Raw genomic sequence first — 19,782 nt, 5'->3', positions numbered from 1 at the left:
CATTCAATACCACCTCCTGCAGCTTCTGCAGCTTTATGTTACTTTTTTGCTTTATTAAAGTTGTAATATACGCAATCTGTTCTGCAATTATAATTGCCAAATGTTTCGTCTTAGATCTGGATATAAAATGGAGAGAAATCTCAACAAGAGACCACTAACACAACTTCTGTAGTCCTGCGTCTTTATTTTTACATCTATCTTGGTCGGCTAAATTTCATTAACTTCATTTTTTAAGAAAGGCTCATGAGGAGTTCACTTGTGTTTAAGGATGCCTCTTCCTTGCTGCCTTTGTACTTGAGTGTTTCCTTGACTGGAATATTCCTGTTCACATTTTTATTCTCTGAATGGTATGGCTCCACTGTTCCCTGGATCAGATGCTTCCATGAAGTCGGAGTGAGCCTGAGTGAGTGTTTCTCCATCTTCCTAACTTTGCACCATTGTTTATGTTTTAAGATCAGTAATTTAGCCAGGCTCTGCCTATATCCATTATTACATATCAATTTTTCCTCTATATAGTGTGCCCTTCCATTCCATAAATTCAGTTCTGCCCTCCTACCAGGACCGTATTCTTCTACTACCTCTCTGAATACCTTCAGACCCATTTGTTGGGCCACTTACTGAAACACTCATTATTCTTACATTGGACTGCTTTGTCTTTCTTTGTCCCATATCTAAATGCTTCCAGCTCTTCAATTTTTTCCTTCACACTCACCCTGATGATCTCAAAGCCTTTCTCAGGGTCAGCAATTCCATTTTTGGCAGCTGTCTGTAAAATGTCGTTTGGGTCTTCATTTAGTTACTTAGCTTTTATAATATCTCTTTTAAAAATCTCATCCTAGAATCTTAATTTGCCTTTCAAAAAAAACTCTTATTTTATTGAGTACATTATCTGTAGTATGAAGTATTCTCAAAGTTAGGCTTTCTTCTAGATTAGGATCTTTCCCTGTCTTCCATGTTCTATTCCTTTCATTCACTTTTACTCGGCACGCGCACGCGTGTGTGTGTTTAGTACACGGTATGTATCAATATCAGCGTAGTTAGAATGCTATTTTTTTTCCACTGGGCTTATACTAATACATGAATACTTCTGTTCTGATGTAAACTAGATAAATTCTCCTAAATACCTTTCCCACCTTGATCGTGGACCTGTCTGCTTTCACCTTTGAGATACAGGGCTTGGTTCTGCTCTCCAGCACAATGTGCAACTCTGTGTCCAACTAACTCTGTGTCCAACTACGCGCTCTCTTCTGAGATTCTGTTGTACTAAGGCCCACTCACCTAAGCCAGACAGGCATTCCTCTCCTGAGCATTTGGCTTATGCTTCCAATTCAGCAAGAGCAGGCTCTAAAATGGATGTTGGGTGACAAAACTGGAGAGAAGAGACAGGTGAACTGCTTCTACTCCATCAGCTTTGCCAGAAGGTAACCCATTTGCTTAAGAACAGTTTCCTTTGAGAATAAAAGCTATCTGATGTTACTATAAATTATTTTAGTATCTCCTATTATAATTAGAAAATAAATAAAACTTTCCAAGCACCTCAAACTCACAATTTATAAATGCAAATTCAAATGCATGATAACTAACCCCCTTTGAGAGGTATGAAATACACATGTACAATTACTAGACCGATAACTGCCCTCTCAGCCCTAAATATGGATTTTGTTCTAAGAGGCAAGAGAAAAAGAAATACAGACCTCGACTGAAGGTACATCCTGTTTCTCAAAACAAATGTCTTCTTTCGATGCTTTGTGAATCTTCTTTTCTGAGGAAGACTTTGTGTCAGCCTTCTTCAAACTTTCACAGTTGTCTACTTCATTCTTGACAGGCACTTGCTGGTTATTCCCTTGAATAAATAAAAATGATTGAATCTCTAGCTAATTATTTCCATTCACGTTTCCATAATTAAATCTCTTTCCTACACCAAGCCATCTACCCTAATGATATTTAGACCTGAGGATTGTTCCTGACATTCATGATGTTCTAGGTATGTTTACCAGTAAAAATGGGCTTACCTGAAGAATTCTACAAACAGTCTTTATTTTTTTTTAAAGGGATTTTTTTTTTAAATTTATTTGACAGAGATCACAAGTAGGCAGAGAGGCAGGCAGAGAAAGAGGAAGGAAAGCAAGCTCCCTGCTGAGCAGAGAGCCCAATGTGGGGCTCGATCCCAGAACCCTGGGATCATGACCTGAGCCGAAAGCAGAGGCTTTAACCCACTGAGCCACCCAGGCGCCCCTACAAACAGTCTTTAAAAGAGGTCAAGGAAAAAAGGTGAGGAGGTACCCCATTATTCACAGCACCATCATTCATAAGAACCAAAAGGTAGAAACAACCCAAATGTCCATGGATGGAAGGAAAGAAGTATAGAAATGTGGTACACAAAAAATGGAATACCACTCAGCCTTAAAGAGGAACAAATCAGTGCCCAACACCATGACTATACTTAACACTACTGAACTGTACACTCAAGAACGGCAGAGATGGAAAAGACGAAGCAATGAGATTGTGAGACATGCCACAACATGGATGAACCCAGAAGACATTATGCTGAGTGAAATAAGCCAGTCCCCAAAAGACCAACACTGAATGTTTCTACTTGTTTGAGGGAGCTAGAGTCATCAGAGAGATGAAGAGTAGAATGGTGGCTACCAGGGGCTGGGGGGAGGAAATATAAATACTTACTGTTTAATGGGTACAGACCTTCTTTTTGGGATGGCAAAAAGGTGCTGAAAATGGATGATGGTAATAGCTGTACAGCACTGTGAATGTGCTTCATGCTGCTGAGCTTTATAGTTACAATGGCAAATTTTATGTTATGTCTATTTTATCACATTTTTTTTTTTAAAGTTGAAGGGGGGGAGGGGCTAAGGACTTGCCTTCTAGTAATGACTACATAGCTACAAATTATTTTCAAAGGAAATCTCAAGCTTCCCGAGCTGCTTCGGTTTCCTGATTTATAAGATGCAAATGCCACCTTCTCTGCCTACTCTGACTGTTACAAAGACGGAACTGGAGGACATATACATGGAAAGGGCCCCATCAAAAACAAAGGACCTATTTCCGGGCAGGCCCTCTTTCCAAAGTCTGTGCTCACCTGCTCCAGGTGACCAGTGCCTACAAGCTGACAATGACCAGCAGGCCAATCACATGGCAAAAGCTGGTGCAGGTAGAAACTTCACCTGAAAACAATGATTCTCCCCGCTTTCCTTTCAAGTGACTTCACTCATCAGTATATTTCTTCTTCGATCCCCTACTTCAAAATAAAGTCAGATAAACTTCAACCCCACCCCACAGTAACTGGCTTCAGGGTCCTAATAGGAAACAAAGTATTGCAACACCTGCTCCTTTTTTCTTTAGGAATTCCCTTACCATACCTGGGCAGTCTGAGAAAGTTTAGATGACCACAGTACAAAGATTTCACAGCAAAGCAGGCTGCAGGCTCTGGTGAGATGCCCGCCTGATCAGACCTTCCGCAGAGGCTCCAATCTGGCCCTGCTTGGGGCCCTGGGGCGGGGTAGGTCTCTGCCCACAGAATGAAAGCAGTCAAATGCCCTCCAATTCTGAAACTCCTAAGTCGACCTCACTCAAAGCAAGATCCATACATTTTGCCAATAACACTGACAAGTAAGCATACTTTTATTTTGCTAATGGAAAATTGTGTAAGTATTACGTAACTATAAAAACACTGGGAAGGATTAATTCCTCTATGACACAAATTGGGTGTTAAGACACCTACAGAGGAAAATATCCACCATGATGAAGTGGTAAAGGAAAGAGCCGAGAGCCAAGATGATAGGGTCCGAAACAGAAAAATAAATCATAACTAAGGACATCACTTTGGATTTTGCAAACCATACATATGAAACAGAACACATATACTCTCCCCAAAAATGTGCCACTAAATTTCCTAGAGTCTTAATTCATGAAAAAATGGATTTCCTTGAGCTTTTATCGGGCCAAGAACAGCACTAAAAGTATTAATCATTAAACTTTCTCAGGAAGGACCTGAACTTAATATCCAATACTGAACTACCCCCCAAAAGTGGTAAAACACAAACTCTTAGTAACACCTCCCATGGGGCTGGGAATCAGGACCAATTGTAAAAGGAATTCTAACAAGTTCTTCATTAAGTCTTTGACAAATTCTAGCATGACAATATCTAAGAATTTAGAAATTTTGTGGAAGCCAAGCCATGTCATCTTATTAAGCATGATTATTTATGGTGTTATATAATTTTCTCACACCCATCTCACAGAGTCAGTGTTTGAGCCATAAAGATAAAAAAGGGAATAAAACAAATAACAAGTGAACTCACCAGAATCCTGCTTAAATTGCTAGGGTATCAAATCCAATCAAGTTTATTTTGAGCAAACTGCTAATCTTCAAGTTATTAGTATCTATAAGACAATGAGGCTATATTTTTTAATTTCTCAAATACTGGTATTTCAGAATTTGGAGGTATCTATCGAATGCAGTGAAATCTTTCATGTATTGTTAATTCCAAGACTTAGGGCATTATTAAATTTAAAAGTTTATTATCCTTCACATTAATATAAGCAGAAAGCAAGAAAATAATCTAACTATTCCTCTATTCCTCTTTTGTAATGCTGAGGCCAGCTGCTTATCTTTAGCCTTAATTCCAGAGCTATTACTCTTAAATTAAGTGATCAAAATCATACAGATCTAGAATTTTGATTATACAATTAGAAAATAATAAGTAGTTGAAAAAGAGACATATTTAAATGATCATTTACATGACATATAAAGTTTTACTTTTGTCAGATGCTCAAGAGACTCTGGAACACGTAACAAATGTCTGAAAAACTGAACTGTTGTTTGACAGGTGGATGCCAAAAGCAAGTGTGTGAAAACAGAGCTCTGAAGCATCTGTCAACAGACTTCATTTTTATGGGGAATTTTAATTTATGATTTATCACAGGCCTCTCAGAAGAAGGGCAGAGAAAGCACAGGAAAGGGATAAGCACATTTCTGTTATTCAGAAAATATTCTGGGTTTCTCAACCCAAAAAATGAGCAAGTAGCACCAGACCCACTAATACATGCTTTGGAACGTTTTTTTCTCACACGATATGTTACCTTCAGGAAAAATAAAAAAGCCTCAGAATAGAAGACACAATTCCTCAGGTGCCTCAAGGACATCTGTCAGGTTAATAAAATAACTTCAGGCACTCTTAGGAAACTGACCGCCTGCCCCCCACTTTTTCCAAAGGCAATCTTATCACTGGACTTGTTTCTACCGGAAGATTTGTGTCATTTAGGAGAAATAGCTAGGATGTGGCCAACACGCTGGCTGGTTTCCCCTGAGCAAGATGAAGATCCCCGTTCTGGTGGGGGACATGGAAAATGAAGTGCAGGAACTGAGGATTCCTGCCATCCGCTGGGCGAAGTTCAGCTACTAAAGCTGAAGCTATTTTCTTCAGATTCTAGAATGATTTTAAGATGGAAACATGTTTTTCACAAAGAAAAACACTTCTCAAAAAAAAAAAGAACTAAAGCTCAAAGTTGGAAGCGAAAACTTGGAAAGTTCTCATGTATAAACGGCTTCCTCATCCTTGAGCATTCTTCACACATTATGGATTCCCTGCCAATTATATATGCCTGTTCACCATCTGCCAGTTTATGACAATGCTTTCCTTTAAAATGTGAAAAAAGAACCCCAGACCCTTGATGTTACTGAAAAAAAAAAAAAGAAAGAAAGAAAGAAAAAAAAAACCCCTCCATACCCTGCCTTCAAACTATTCCTCTATTCAGTCCTTTCTTATTTTTAAAATTGCCAATTCTTTAAAATGTTTAAATTCTAAAATGATGGCAGGCAATATGTTTAGTTTTTAAACCTCTTTGATATTTCCTAGACTAGTGCTGTGAATGGAAAACAGAACAAAATGCAAGTCAATGAACAGCTTTCCCTGTGAGGACTCTCCTGCCGACACTTTCATTCTGGAGAGAAACACAGCCCTGTGAATTAGCACCTTTGAATGCGTTGGCCTGAGCCTGGTAGGAAGCCAAAGTTCTTTCAACAATTCTTATTTGATCTGATCAACAGTCACTCTGACAGCACTTAGCGTGCTACTGATCCCACCAAAGAGCAATTTTAAGAGACTTCGCATGGGGAGATACGTGTTTCCATTTAAAACACAAAGAGCCTAGTAATCTGTGCCGGAGGCGAAGATTCTGGGCAGAACCGCCATCTATGGTGATAAAAGCAAATCCTGTGTTTCTGGACTCCACATTAAGTTTACTCACACTTGCGGAAGTGCTAATACATGGGGTCATCAAGGATCGACTCTGGGCATTAAATATCAGTGTTGGACGGGAAAGTCTCGAAGCACAAATTCAAACCCTCAGACCCACTCCAGGCCTGCAACTCGGGTCCACGCCTCTACATTTCAACCACGATGCAGCAGAAGGTCCTTCCCCCACCATCTGTCCACAATGCCACAGCCATGGTGTTCAGAGCCACATTTATGCAGACAACTCAGGGATGCAGTGGATCATAGGAGCACCCCAAACAACTATGATTTTAAGTCTGTGTCAAGGCAGCTGAGGTCAAATACTGTGCTTGGGCCTCAATGGGAGAAAACAAGGAAAAACCCAGTAGGACTCACCACCTAATTTCACCCTTTCACAAAGGTTTTGTGGTCTGGGCCCTATAGAAACAGAATGAGAGGCACCCTGTGTGCCCCACCGTGAAACATGCTTAGACAACGTATGCTAAGATGTCATTTGAAGATCTGGTTGAAAGCATCACTCCGAGTGTGTCCTCCCATGCCGAGTGGAGAGAACCCAGCAGGGGCGGGAGTGGAGGGGGCACTGTTGACTCGCAGACGGGAGTCCGCCTCAAACACACACTGAGGCTGGGGTAATGGTGTGAGCCCGCTGGAACGAGAGGCACCAGGAATACAGGTGCAGCTGCCTAAACCACGTTCCGCTCAGGGCACTCCAGCTTTCTTTCCAACGAGAGAGGTCCTCTTATGGAACACTTACAATTCAGTTTGGGTTTTTAGTTAAATGCCTAAAGCTCATCAGAATTGGCCCATCTACAACACTTTTGTACCTTCTCTCCAATAATAGGGAGTATAAATACAAAGCTATTTATACTTAGATGTTTCAAATAAGAACAAAGGTAACTGGCTTTTCCAGATTAAAAAGTGTCAAAAATCTGACTTTTTAAAAAAAGATTTATTTATTGGGGGGGTGCAAAGGGACAGGGAGAGAGAGAATCTCAAGCAGATTCCCACTGAGCATGAAGCCCGACATAGGGCTTGATCCTAAGGCCCTGAGATCATGACTTGAGCCAAAATCAAGAGTCGGGTGCTTAAATGACTGAGCTACCCAAGTGCCCCCCAAATCTTTTAATGAGTGCAGAAGTGTGCGTATTAAAATGGTCAGAATGGCCAAGAAAAAGAAGCACTGGCTCTTATGCCAAAGACCAAAGGGGTCAGTTACAGCTTAATGACAATTTTACATGTTTTCTGAGTCTCGTCCTGCTTATGCCTTCACTAACTGTACTTGTTGTGAGAGAACATCTGTCTTCTTTTAACCAAGGGACACAATCAGAGAAGCACCAGAGCCAGGAAACATGAGATGGTAGCAGCTGCTAAATATAGAAAGTTGGTAAGTTTTGTTCAGTCAGAAATATTTTATGGGCTGATTTTCACCAAGAGTTTGCAAATCCATGATAGAAAATAATTAAAAACAGCGTTCATATCCTCCCAACAATAAAATACGACATTCACATCACTCTCAACATATGTACTAAAAATAAAAAGTAAGCTTCTTTACCCACGACATTCTAAAACTGTGGTGCCTCGTCCTCAACTTCTCATTTTACAAGCCATATTTCAACATTTTTACCTTTGCTAAAACTTCGTGCGTAAACTAAAAATGCAGCATTCAGGATTAAAATTAAAGTCACAGATGAGATCAAATTCTGTAACCAACAGATGGAAGACAAACCAGAAAAAAGAATCATCCAGGAGGATGAAAAGATTACCATTATTTTTCCTGGAAATCTCTGGCAAGTCTGACTGGTATTGAGGTGAATTTCTTGGCAAGTGATTTTCAGGTAGTTTCTTAGAGGTCTTCAGAGGACAGAGCTCTCGTTCCTTGAGCTCAGCTATGTTTTCTGAAATTTTAATGTCCGTTTCCTTAGGAAACATACATGTCTGTATTCCCTCCTTCATGTGACATTCTGAAGAAGTGTTATTGATAACAATTGTGTTTTTCAGTGTGTTTTCCTCTTTATTCAGTAAGTTTTTAGAAAGGGTTAAATTCTTTTGCAGGTCAACGCTGATGCTACTTGCATACTTGAGGCTGATCCAGTTCTCACCCATGACTTCAGTGCACACGTCCTCCTTCGGGGCAGACAGGGAGCTGCCCAGGGCTGGAGTCTGTTTCTCCTCAGTAGTGGCGATGGCACTGCTGGTGATGGATGGGCTGGGTTTGTGTTTGCTGTAATAGACTGAGCACTTATGCTTCTTCTGAGAATGACCGTAGGTAGCTGGGCTCCTCTTTGGGGCGTTCTGGATCCTGCTTTGTGGAGTGTTCACTGGAAGGCAGCTTTTTCCTCTGCCTTTATCGGAGGTGCCGTAGGTATCAAGAAAGTTCTTACAGTTGCTTCTGAATTAAGAAGAAAGACATTTAACAGAAAGCCAAATGGAATCAAACCCTACCCTTCTGGTTCAAGACCCAGGAGAAAGAAGTATATTAAGGGGTCCTAGCTCTCCTTCTTCCAAAGGCCCATGAGTTTAACAAACTAAGTCCGTCTATGAAGTCTATCTTATTGTAAAAACGATTATAGCTGCCACACCATGACTTCAAGAAAATTTTATGAAGACAAACCTGGAATCAGAGTATTATTTATATTATCTCAAAATCAGAACCGAGTAATATCAAAGGATGAACACACACACATACACACACAACAAGAATTCTTACTTGTGAGAATGGGAGCTGATTACATCCATCGGATTATTGTTTTGCTGTGAAGATGAGCTAGCATTTTGCCTCTGTCTTGTTTTCATGAATTCCATAAGAATGTACTGTGCTTGTTGGAAGGCTATTAAAATTACACCCAATAGGGACAAACTGAGGAAGAAAGCAAGGAGGTTCATTACTGCATGGTCCTGACTGACATTAAAAAGACCAGCTCTCTTACAGAGGAGCAATGAGTGGTTGATGCAAAAGATCTAAATATAGAGCAATGAATTCCATAAAATGTATCACATCATAATTCTGATGTGAATTAAAGATTTAAAAAGCTCCGAGTTCCTAAAAATGTGCACATTTGTAAGTTTGACATTCCAATTCCATTTTCAAAGGCATTTTCATGATAAAATCACTCCAGAAAGGTCATCATAGTCTTCCAATCTCAAATTGCCACTGCACCAAGCCAACAGCAGTAACATCCATATTTTCCACTGCGACTGCTAAGGGAAGTATAGGGAGCACAATGAACTCTTACACCTCAAGGTCTTGTGACTCTCCTACAGTCTTAAAGCTCATCAGTTACTACTCTACTTCACATATGTTGAGGTTCAAAAAGCCATGTAAATTCCACTCACTTTCACAGTCTTTGAATATGCTGTTTGATGATTCATATGCTTTTTACACCCAAGCAAAATACACTTTCATGCGGCTCTCCTGAAGGTGGTAGCGTACCTGACAAAGAAGACCGTAAGCCTCCAAAACGACTCCTCCCAGCTGGGTCCTGGAACCACATCTGCACACAAGGGCAATAGGTGATGAGGGAGGGTCACATTGAGAGTGAAGCGAAACTCGAGGTCTGCTGCCGTGACAAGCGTCAGCTCGCGGATGACCCAGGAAGAGGTAAAGTCTGGAGTAAACCTGATAAGCAAAGATGCATCTTTATGAACTTAAATTGTTTTAATTTTAGGCACAAAACAAAATAGTTGCAACAGCAGCCATATTTCTTACTTACAATAAACGTTTATATAAAAACAACTTAACATGTCTTACCAATGTAAAAAAAGGTTTTCTTCCCCCACATTATTAAATGCACCACAAAACCTAAATGAGGTTAAAACCCAATGCTTACACAATGCTGATATCCCGGGATGTGTTTGGGGCCAAGGAGAACTGACGACAATCTAGCACTTCGAATCCATAACCTTGGCAATTATATCCATTAATTTTCAGAGATGTCACAGTTATAGGAAGTGGTCCAATATTCTCAACTTTAAAGTTCTTTGTAATAGATAAAATTTGCTTGCTGTCTTTCAGTTCTAGTGAGGACAAAAAGTGATATTTAGTATGTATGAACTGCAAAAATTTATTTCAGAATAATTTACTGAATCAACATTTACTGAATCAATAAACCATGACCTATATTATTAAAATGTGAAAAAAAAATTCAATGTAAGCTCAAAGTATGACTTCTAATTTCTAGAACAGTCATAGATTCTCTTAACACTACCAGGATACAATAAAAACATTTAACAAGTTAAGATTTTTCTTAAGTTAAAAGACCTTCCTAGGTACCAAAAGTAATTAGAATTTCTTCTTTGTTCTTGTACTTATTAAAAGTTAAGGTTACAAGTTTATTCTTCTCAGAAGTCAAGTAACTGGGATACCCCTAGACACCATGCACGCTTCACTCCTGGGATCCTCATACTGAACAGGGACTGGTTAAGGGCACAGGTCTGTGCTTCTAGAAACACAGTTCAAATACCCACTACATTCAGAGGGTAAGTCACTAAGTCCCTGCAACAAAGTGAGACCATATTTTATATGGAAAGTTTAAAAAAAAAAAATTAGCACAATTTTAAATTATTCCTATAAATTTATAACCTGCAATCTTTTCCATATAACAACTAAAATTTTATCTAGGTCTGTAGTTTTTATAATTTTCCTTAGTATCATCTTTCAAGGTCAACTCTAAATTACTGAATGAATGAATAAAAAAGTAAATACTCTGAATTTTGAACACAAAAGGTCAATAAATCTTTTCAAACTCAATGCTCAATTAGCAGAGTTTTCTTAAAAAAGAAATTCCCATCAGGCATTAGACAGTGCTACAAACTATCTAATACTTTCACCAACCAGCTTTCTCCATAGGATGCATGGTGTTACACTAAAATGTTTTCAGTGTGTTCCAGAAATTCAAGATAATAATAGGAAAACAAGGAATTTACCAAAAACATTTTACATCTATTGTTTGATTTTTGTCTTGGTTCCTGAGGAAGTTCTTGAAACTAATATAACTATTTTAGAAGCATTTGCTTTAAATACATGCACAATTTGGAAATTTCTAATGCAATGTTTAGATAAGTTTCCAAATCTGCAATGTCTAATACAGTAGTCACTAGATATACATGGCTAAAATTAAAATTAAGTAAATTTAACAGCTCACACCAGCGATACTTTTTTTATATGCTCATTAACCACACATCTCTGCTGTCCTGGGTGACACAGATAAGGAGAATTTGCACTACTGCATAAATTCTACCAGTTAGCAGATCTTTAACTCTTCTTTAACTCTTCTTGACATGATTTTTTTTTTTTATGAAGATGTAGCTGATAATCAAACTGACATTTCATGCTATTTATCTTAAATATCTATCACTATGCTGATGATTTAGCAATTATACTTCTTACCTAGGTATCATTTAAGTTGGATTAAATATCTAAGGCTATTTTTCTAAGTAGTACTAGCCTATCATATATGCTCGTATGTTCGCCTGATTTAATTATCTGTATCAATGCCATGAATTTACTGTCAATTATGGAATCCTTTTGCCCTTGCCTTTAGCACCAAGCCTTCCCCATTGGAGGGCTACGCGCATGAACTCACGTCGCCGGCAATCCATCAGCGTGGACTCAGGCACCTTGAATCGGAGTGAACCTCCTGCACCTGGAAGCCTTCCACCCACTTTCAGTAACTCTCTGGCTCCGAACCCTTCCACAGCAATCATGTCAATAACCGTCAAGTTATTCCTATTCGGGCAACACATAGAAACACAAAGGCATTACAATAGAATCACAAGACACAGTGTATTTAGACTTAAACATTCCTTGCTGACACAAACAGTTGTATCGTTGTGAAAGAGGAAATTAGTTTAAATAGTGTGTTACCTCTGGCTATCTCCTGGAATTAGAGGGTGTCCATGGGCAATGGAAGCTGCCTGAGCACCAGGAAGGGTGAGGCTGCCCACAGCAAGAACTAGTGAACGCTCTTCATCACCAGGAATGCAAAGCCGTGTTTTCTAATAATCAGCTACCAGGGTGGTGACTGGACTTCCAAGAGGGAAAAAGAAAAAAAAAAAAAACTGGGGGGGGGAACCCTGAAAAATTGGAGACCTCTGAGAAATATTACCAAATTTAGACTAACTGACCAAAAGTGCTTATGAGTGAATGAAGGAGTTTATACTGTAATCGTGACTATAGGAAATTCTGCTTTTGGGATAACTTTAGAAGTAGAATCCTACTGTTTCTATTGAACCAAAGATTTATAATGTCTCCCCATAAATAACCTATATCTACTCGAGTTCTTAGTCATCAAACACAAATTCAGACTAGCTTTGCCTTCTCAGTAACTCAAAGCATGACTGCTAGGACATAAAAAGTTAAATGGACAGATGTTTAAATGATGCAGACTAGAGTGAAAGCCAGTCCTCATTAACATAAATACTGTAGAAGCAGAGAAGGAATTCATGCCTAATTATGCAAAATACACCAATATCTTTGTATTTTTTTTTAAAGAATTTATTTATTTGACAGAGAGTGAGAGAAGGAGAGAGAGCACAAGTGGGGGGAGCAGCAGATGGAGAGGGGGAAGCAAGCTCCCTGCTGAGCAGGGAGCCCAATGCGGGACTCGAACCCAGGATCCTGAGATTATGACCTGAGCCAAAGGCAGCGGCTTAACCCACTGAGCCACCCAAGTGCCCCAATATCTTTGTATCTTTACCTAAAGAATTAACAATCTTCCACCATTAAAAAGGCTTTAAGTTATGTTATGCTATTGTCTATAGAAAAATACTATCAATACAGAAACATCAAAAATAAATTAAGTACTCTAAATAATTTAGACTTTTCAAAGCCAAGAGAGTTTAACCTGGGATGAGGTAAAGTTGATCTCTATACTTCCCCAGACCTTAGATTTTCAAAGAAGAATGGGTTTAAAATGAAAGACACTACAGGGCATGAGAAGTTAAAATGCTTAACAGAACACACTCCTTTAAAAACTTTAGTACATTTTCCTTTTTCAGGGCATTCACTTGTAGAAAAAAATCATGTGATATATTAAAGGAAGCTCAGAATATGAAAGTCTTTGCCTGCTGATACTAGAAAAGCTTTAAAAAGAAACTAAAATGTCATTTATTAAAAATTGGACCTCTCACCAATGCAGAGAACATCAACACAGATCTGTATTTACTGTAAATTTTTGAAAGAAGACTCTCAATACAGACTACCTAAAGATGAAAAAGATTAAACAATGAAAAACATCAGGTGCTTAAATCAGTTAGCAACCTCTGTCATTTAAAAGAAAGAAAAAGAAGTTTTAAAAAGCCAATGGGCTCAATAATCTTTAGTCCATTGTCCTTTGGGGTTACAGAAATTGCACAAGCAAGGCAGCTATGAGAGTGGAGTAAATCCAAACACTGTGGAATGAAAACATACACAGTAGTGTTTCAATTACTTTTCCAAGCCAAGGTCAGAGGTGTGTGTGTGTGTGTGTGTGTGTGTGTGTGTTCTGCCCTTGGAGACTGCAACAGAGGAGATGGTAAGCAAAATACATTGTGACTCTTGGGGAGAAGGGCATGCGGCCTCCACCTTACAAGGCCAGAGGCCCCACCGAAGTAAGCACAGAGCCTCAGGCAGCCTTTACTCTTCCTGACTTGCAACATGGCCTCATCCCTACCCTCCTGACTAAGAGACTAATGTCAGCCCTTAACTAAAGAGACTATGGATTCTTGAGATGAGACTTGGATGCATGAAGGGATGGGAAAGAAATGGGCTCCGGGATGGGGAAACACCTACCGGATTAGTATGAGTGATGTAACTTTCCCATAGTCAGCTGGCATGAACACAACACCGACCCTTTTCATCTCCAGAGGCTGCAAATGTAAGTGGAGGATACCAGCCCTGGACTCTTCAGAATGCATGCCCTGCAAATTTAATACGTGCAAGTCAGTGAATCCTGTAAGACAAGCTTCTGTCTACATGCATTTTTGAGGATGACCATGACGGCTCTTCTTTTAATGTCCAGATGAGACTACCCCCATCGACCTACTCAGCTTGTTTACCCTGAGAGCTCACACCAATAAGCAGCTCTCGAACCACAGCTGAGAAGTGTAGGAAGAGGCTGCAGGACAACTGGCCACGGATGTCCAAAAGGGGATTTGCTTCCTGGCTCAGAGGGGACTTGTGGCCAGAAGCAGCCTTCTCTGCCAAGATGCTCTGACTGTAACACATCCCTCGGAAAACAGAACAAACAGCCCCTGCTTGAACGCTACGGGGAGTGGACCAGATACCTCTCTGCTGCTGGACACCCCCACATTTCTCTTTCATACTGAGCTTCAGTTTATACAGAAACCATCTTTTATTACATTCGGTCTCTGCACTCAGGAGAAAGATCTCTCTTCACATCCTCCTTGACTTTCCCCAAGATTAACTCTGACCAGATCTTGTGTTCTGAATTTAGCATCCAAGATTGAGTTCTTCATTATTTTTCTTCTTTCCACTGCTTTCCCCAGCTCCTTTTCACTAAAAACAATTTATTAGTTTCTTAGGGCTACAATCACACATCTGCACGGTAACAATGTATTCTTCATTTTTCAATGTGTTTTATCCTGAAACTGCTGCTGGCATGTCCCCATGCTATCTGAGGGAAGAAATAGTGGGTACTTGGCTCGTGTCCATTAGAATTATAAACTTCATGAGGGAAGAAACCTGGCTTTACATAGATTTAATATAAATATTGGATAAAAAGCTGCTGATTTTTAGTATTAAAACTCTAATAAAAACATTCTTTATTAAATAGTTCTTATATGCTGGGCACGAGAATATGATAAGGTCTCTAAGATGCTGAACATTCCATAAACCTTACTGAATCTTCTAGCATTATTGAAAGCAAGAGAGAGGAGGCTATAGAGAGGTTAAGGAATCTGCTCAGGGTCACATAGCAAGCCCATGTTATGACCCTGGGTACGGAATCCTGACTGTGCAATTCCCCCTGCTTTTCACTAAAGGCATTACATTTCTAAAAGCACACCAACATCATAAAAACACAAGCCTTTCTTTACATGACAGAGTTCAAATAAGAACTTTGAGTTAAACTTCTAAGTGTCTCAAAGGCATTCTTATTATTCTTGATGGTAATAGAGACCTTGATGGCAAAAGGTGTGCCTTTTGTTTCCTTGGGGAACCTTTGATAACAGATGGAAAACAAATGAGTTGCACCATTTGTTCAAATCTGAACAGAACATTTATATGTAAAAGAAATTTGGCATTATTTTTGGAATCGTAAATTATGTATGGTTCAACCCCTGGGGCAAAAGATGTCTTAGTATTTTGGACAAATTTACCTCCCAATGGCTCTGGGACACTGCTCGGTGGAAAAGAGAATGAGAGGGAATGAGCACTGGCAGGCTTGCTAACAAAAACAAGACCGTGCTGCCGCCTAGACCACTTACGAAGAGAAAGAACATTTGCTGTAATGTATTTCCCATTTTAAGTTTCTGTTAAAAATCCACTTAAAAACTTGCTTTGATGAGTTTTAACTCTGAGTTGGAGGTTATCTGTTTTCCCTCTTTCTGTTATCCAAGTTCACCTAGAGCCAACAGTGTATCTTCAGAGGGTTAAGTGCGGAGAAAGAAGCAAATACCCAAGGCATTTAAATATGTGTGTGTTAGAAATATAGTTGTGTGCCTATGTGTGCTTGCGTGTGTGTTTGTACTCATTTAACAGATGCTCTGTGTCTGACTTGATCTCACACATAAGATACTTGTAAGGAAAACACTCAGGTCCTTACAAAGAGCCAAGGAACTACTGAGTGGAAACTAAGAAACAAGGCTGCCAAGTCCCCAGACAACATCTTCACCATGTTTACCATGTTTACTCCTCCTCCTAAGTACTTGTGCAAGACCTCATGAGTGCCCAGGGGCTTAAGTATTTCAGAGAAATCCTTTTTTACAGATGAGGTGAACATCACAGAAACTGAGTGACTTGCTAAAAACATGAAGCCAGTTTGGTGGGAGAAGATTTTTTTAAGTGTATTTTTACCTTATGCGGCCCTAAAAAAAACTGGATGGGGAATCTAAAAGAATTGTAAATTCCCGGGTTTCAAGTTTTATGGTTTTCTACATAGCCCTGATTCAATTGTTATTTCTTCAGTCACATGAATCCAAACTATCAAATTAAAATGATTTACAGGCTAACATGAACTGTGCAGCTCCTGCTGCAGTCGTTAATTGGAAAAATCTGCTATGTATGCTTAATGTCTAGAATATAAAAGAGAGCTGCATATATTATTTAAAGACACTTGAAACACAAATCAGTAAAGCCCATACACTATGTGTATAGTTTGTTTAGCATTCCTTTGCTATTTAAAGAGGACATCCTACCCGGTAAGGGCAAACTTTGGTGAGCTGGAATTCACCAGTTGTGAAATTAATCATCTGCATATCGGTGCCAAACCTATAAAGAGAAAAAACGTTTGAAATAGCATTCAGATTGCCAATAAAAGAAAGACTAAGATGTGTGCACATACACCTATTATGTGAGCCCACCTATTTGCATACACAATTCACCCCGTCCTGGCACTACCATGTCCCACCCCCAGAACTGTACCTGGTGTAATGGGAGTGCTCAATAAATATTCATGAATGAATGACTTTGGCAGCACACAAAGTAAAGAAGCATGTGGTAAAAAAAGTTCTAAATATGAAGCATTTTTTTTCTCCAAATGGTCCATTCGGAACCTGACAGGAAGTGACTCTCAACCAAGGAAAATTTTATCTCCCAGGGGATGACTGGCAGTACCTGGAGACATTTTTGTTTACCACAGCTGGGGAGGTCCTACTGGCACCTCTTGGGGAGAAGCCAGGGGAGCTCCTAAACATCCTCCGAAACACAGGACAGCCCCCCTCCCCCAAACAGAAAATCATCTTGTCCAAAATGTCAGTAGTGCTGAAATTGAGAAACCCTGGGATCAGAGTAGGTTCTACTAAGCCAAGGAAAAAAAACATTCTAAGTGAAACTGTGATTGCTTCGTAAAAATCACGTAGGACGTGAATATCTAACATCTTTCAAGCCATGAATGAAAAGGATTATCATCTTTTCTTTTTTAATGCTCGATTAAAATGTACTAACACCCTACACACATTTTCTTGAATTGCCCAGAGATCATTGTGATTTAGATTCTAAATTTTAGGAGTATATGTGGGAAAATCACAGTTGTAAAGATTCCCTGGTCAAAGAAAATAGTATCTGCTCGGAACTAGCCTTGACATAGTACAGTGAAGCTGCCACATGGTGCCACATGCTGACAAAGGGAAGTGGCCATTTCCATTGAGGCCTATGCCCCGAGGAGATGGGGATCCAGGTACCAGGATTAATACAGTTTACACCCACATACAGGTTCCAGGTGAAAGATGTGAAGGACTTGGAATAATCCTGAGTTATAACAGCATTTCCCAAACCCTGTCAGAAAGTCTTCTACCAGGCGCTTTACCATTTATGGAGCAGACGCACTGCAGCCTCAGGCTTAGGATACAAGGAGAGAGGCAGGAGCTGCATGGAGACTGGCCAAGAGGAAGGATTCTTCACCACAAAGTACTTCACCTAGATATGGGGAAAGGCAAATCAAAACCCAGAGAAGGACAAGGCATTGCCCCTGAAATAAGCCTGCAAAAAATTCATAACCTGAATCTGTTCACAAGGCACCATCATGTAAATCAAATCGAGGGACATTTTAGAAAATAAAGAGCCTGCCCACTTCAACCATGTCTCTGCTATGAAAGACAACAAAAGGTTCAGGAAGACTACAGGTGACAAAAAAGACACGATTACACAATTCAAGATCCTGAACTGGATCCTGAACTGGCGGGAAAAAACAAAACAAAACAAAAAACATACCATAAAGTATGTGAGTGGGATAACTGGGAAAATCTGAATATTGACTGCAGACCAGGTAACATTATGCTGATTGATGTCACATTTTCTGATTCTGATAATTACACTCTGGCAGGTGGGAAGATGCTCCTGTCCTCAGGAAAATCCCATGGAAGTGGAGGTAAGAGGGGCACAGCATCTGATACTCTCAAATGGCTCACAAAAGTGCGTGTGGTATGTATGTGCAGAGCGAGAAAAGCAATGATAAAGCAAATGTGGCAAACATAGAAAACTGTGAATCCTGATGAAGCATGATCAGGAGTTCTTGGTACTATTCTGGAAACTTTTAAGTTGAAATGGTTTAAAAATGAACATCTTTTTGAGAGTCTTCAGATGCCACCCCTAAGAAACCCAGTGAGTGCCTCACAGCGTGGAAATTATCACCCAGACCACATGTGACGCAGGCAGCTCTTTGGCAGTGAGACGGGGGACGCACATGGAAGCCTGCTGCTGTCCCTTCATTGCCTGGGCCTTCCTCTGGGCCTCCCTAGCTCCTCGAGGGAGACACACACGAGGGAGGGAGTCGGCACACTAAGGACAGAGAGCAACGTGATGGTGGAGAAATGATTTAAGAAAAAAAAAAAAAGGCACCTGGGTGGCTCAATCAGTTAAGCATCTGCCTTCAGCTTAGGTCATGATCCCAGGGTCCTGGGATCGAGCCCAGCATCAGGCTCTCTGCTCATCAGGAAGCCGACTTCTCCCCATGTCTGCTGCTCCCCCTGCTTGCGCGCGCTCTTTCCCTCCCTCTCTGACAAATAAATAAATAAAATCTTAAAAAATAAATTTAAAATAAAAAAAAATAAAGTCTTAAAAAAAAAAGATCTATTCTGTTCATAATTGAACACTTTCTTGGCAGATAGATTTTGAATTGAAAACAAATTTCAGAAAGTGTATTTATTTCATGCATTTTCAGTCTGTTTTGACTTTTACTCATTTTGTTCTTGTGGTATCTCCCTACTAAATGCACTAAAAAGCTTACGTGTGCCACTTAAAATGAATTTAAATTATCTTTGGTTCTGGGACAGTATTCTCAAGGTGGAAAGACTGGTAACTCAAGAACCCAAGAGCTGAGGCGTCCCTGACAAGGAGACCCGCGACCCTCACCACGGTGCTCCTCAGGGCAGTTGCGCTGAAGTTTAACACCAGGCTGGGCTCTGCAATCAAACGAGGCAGAAGGAAAACAAAGGGTTCTGACTCCTTGGATTTCTTCAAGCGGCCAAACCGAGTCATTCCTAAAACAGTCCTCCTGTGTAATTCATAAAGAAAGAAATTACTTTGAAAAATCATTTTGACATAGGAAAAAAATGAAATCACTAAATACCAATCCCACTAAAAGGATCAAGGGTTCTTGGGGGGGAAAACAGGGCTTATTCTGAGTCTGGGGAAGAGAAAGTACAAAATGATCCTGAAACATCCTGTCTTACTGGAAAGCAAGGGAATGCTCAAAGAATGAATGGTAAGAATGTTTAAGGACCCACAAGGTAGCCTAAAGGGGCTCTCACTGGCCAAATCTGGGACAACTTAGCAGCAGAAATAATAATTGTGGTAGATGGTGCTAATGAATAAAGAATCCACAGGGATGCTCAAAAAGAATGTAGAATGAACAAAATAATTAGAAACATCACCATT

The 19,782-nt window shown here is 39.9% G+C and overlaps 1 protein-coding gene across 5 annotated transcripts in view; it reads right to left on the bottom strand.

Moving 5' to 3' along the window:
• Positions 1 to 19,782, bottom strand: part of TMEM131L (transmembrane 131 like) — a 159,430-nt gene that overhangs the window by 20,055 nt on the left and 119,593 nt on the right. For 4 of the 5 annotated variants that reach the window (XM_059173505.1, XM_059173493.1, XM_059173502.1 and 1 more), the window contains 10 exons: positions 19,258 to 19,399; positions 17,714 to 17,823; positions 16,605 to 16,677; positions 14,020 to 14,147; positions 11,834 to 11,976; positions 10,079 to 10,265; positions 9,682 to 9,867; positions 8,959 to 9,108; positions 8,015 to 8,640; positions 1,695 to 1,843 (listed from right to left, as the gene is read on the bottom strand). In XM_059173505.1, coding sequence (XP_059029488.1) covers positions 1,695 to 1,843; positions 8,015 to 8,640; positions 8,959 to 9,108; positions 9,682 to 9,867; positions 10,079 to 10,265; positions 11,834 to 11,976; positions 14,020 to 14,147; positions 16,605 to 16,677; positions 17,714 to 17,823; positions 19,258 to 19,399 — 1,894 coding nt within the window. The remainder of the gene's footprint in view (positions 1 to 1,694; positions 1,844 to 8,014; positions 8,641 to 8,958; positions 9,109 to 9,681; positions 9,868 to 10,078; positions 10,266 to 11,833; positions 11,977 to 14,019; positions 14,148 to 16,604; positions 16,678 to 17,713; positions 17,824 to 19,257; positions 19,400 to 19,782) is intronic. The other variant, XM_059173497.1, reaches the window with a different exon arrangement.

This window comes from Mustela lutreola, chromosome 1, assembly GCF_030435805.1.
Source record: "Mustela lutreola isolate mMusLut2 chromosome 1, mMusLut2.pri, whole genome shotgun sequence".
In the NCBI taxonomy this organism is placed as follows: domain Eukaryota; kingdom Metazoa; phylum Chordata; class Mammalia; order Carnivora; family Mustelidae; genus Mustela; species Mustela lutreola.
This window is presented reverse-complemented; position numbering and strand designations above follow the sequence as displayed.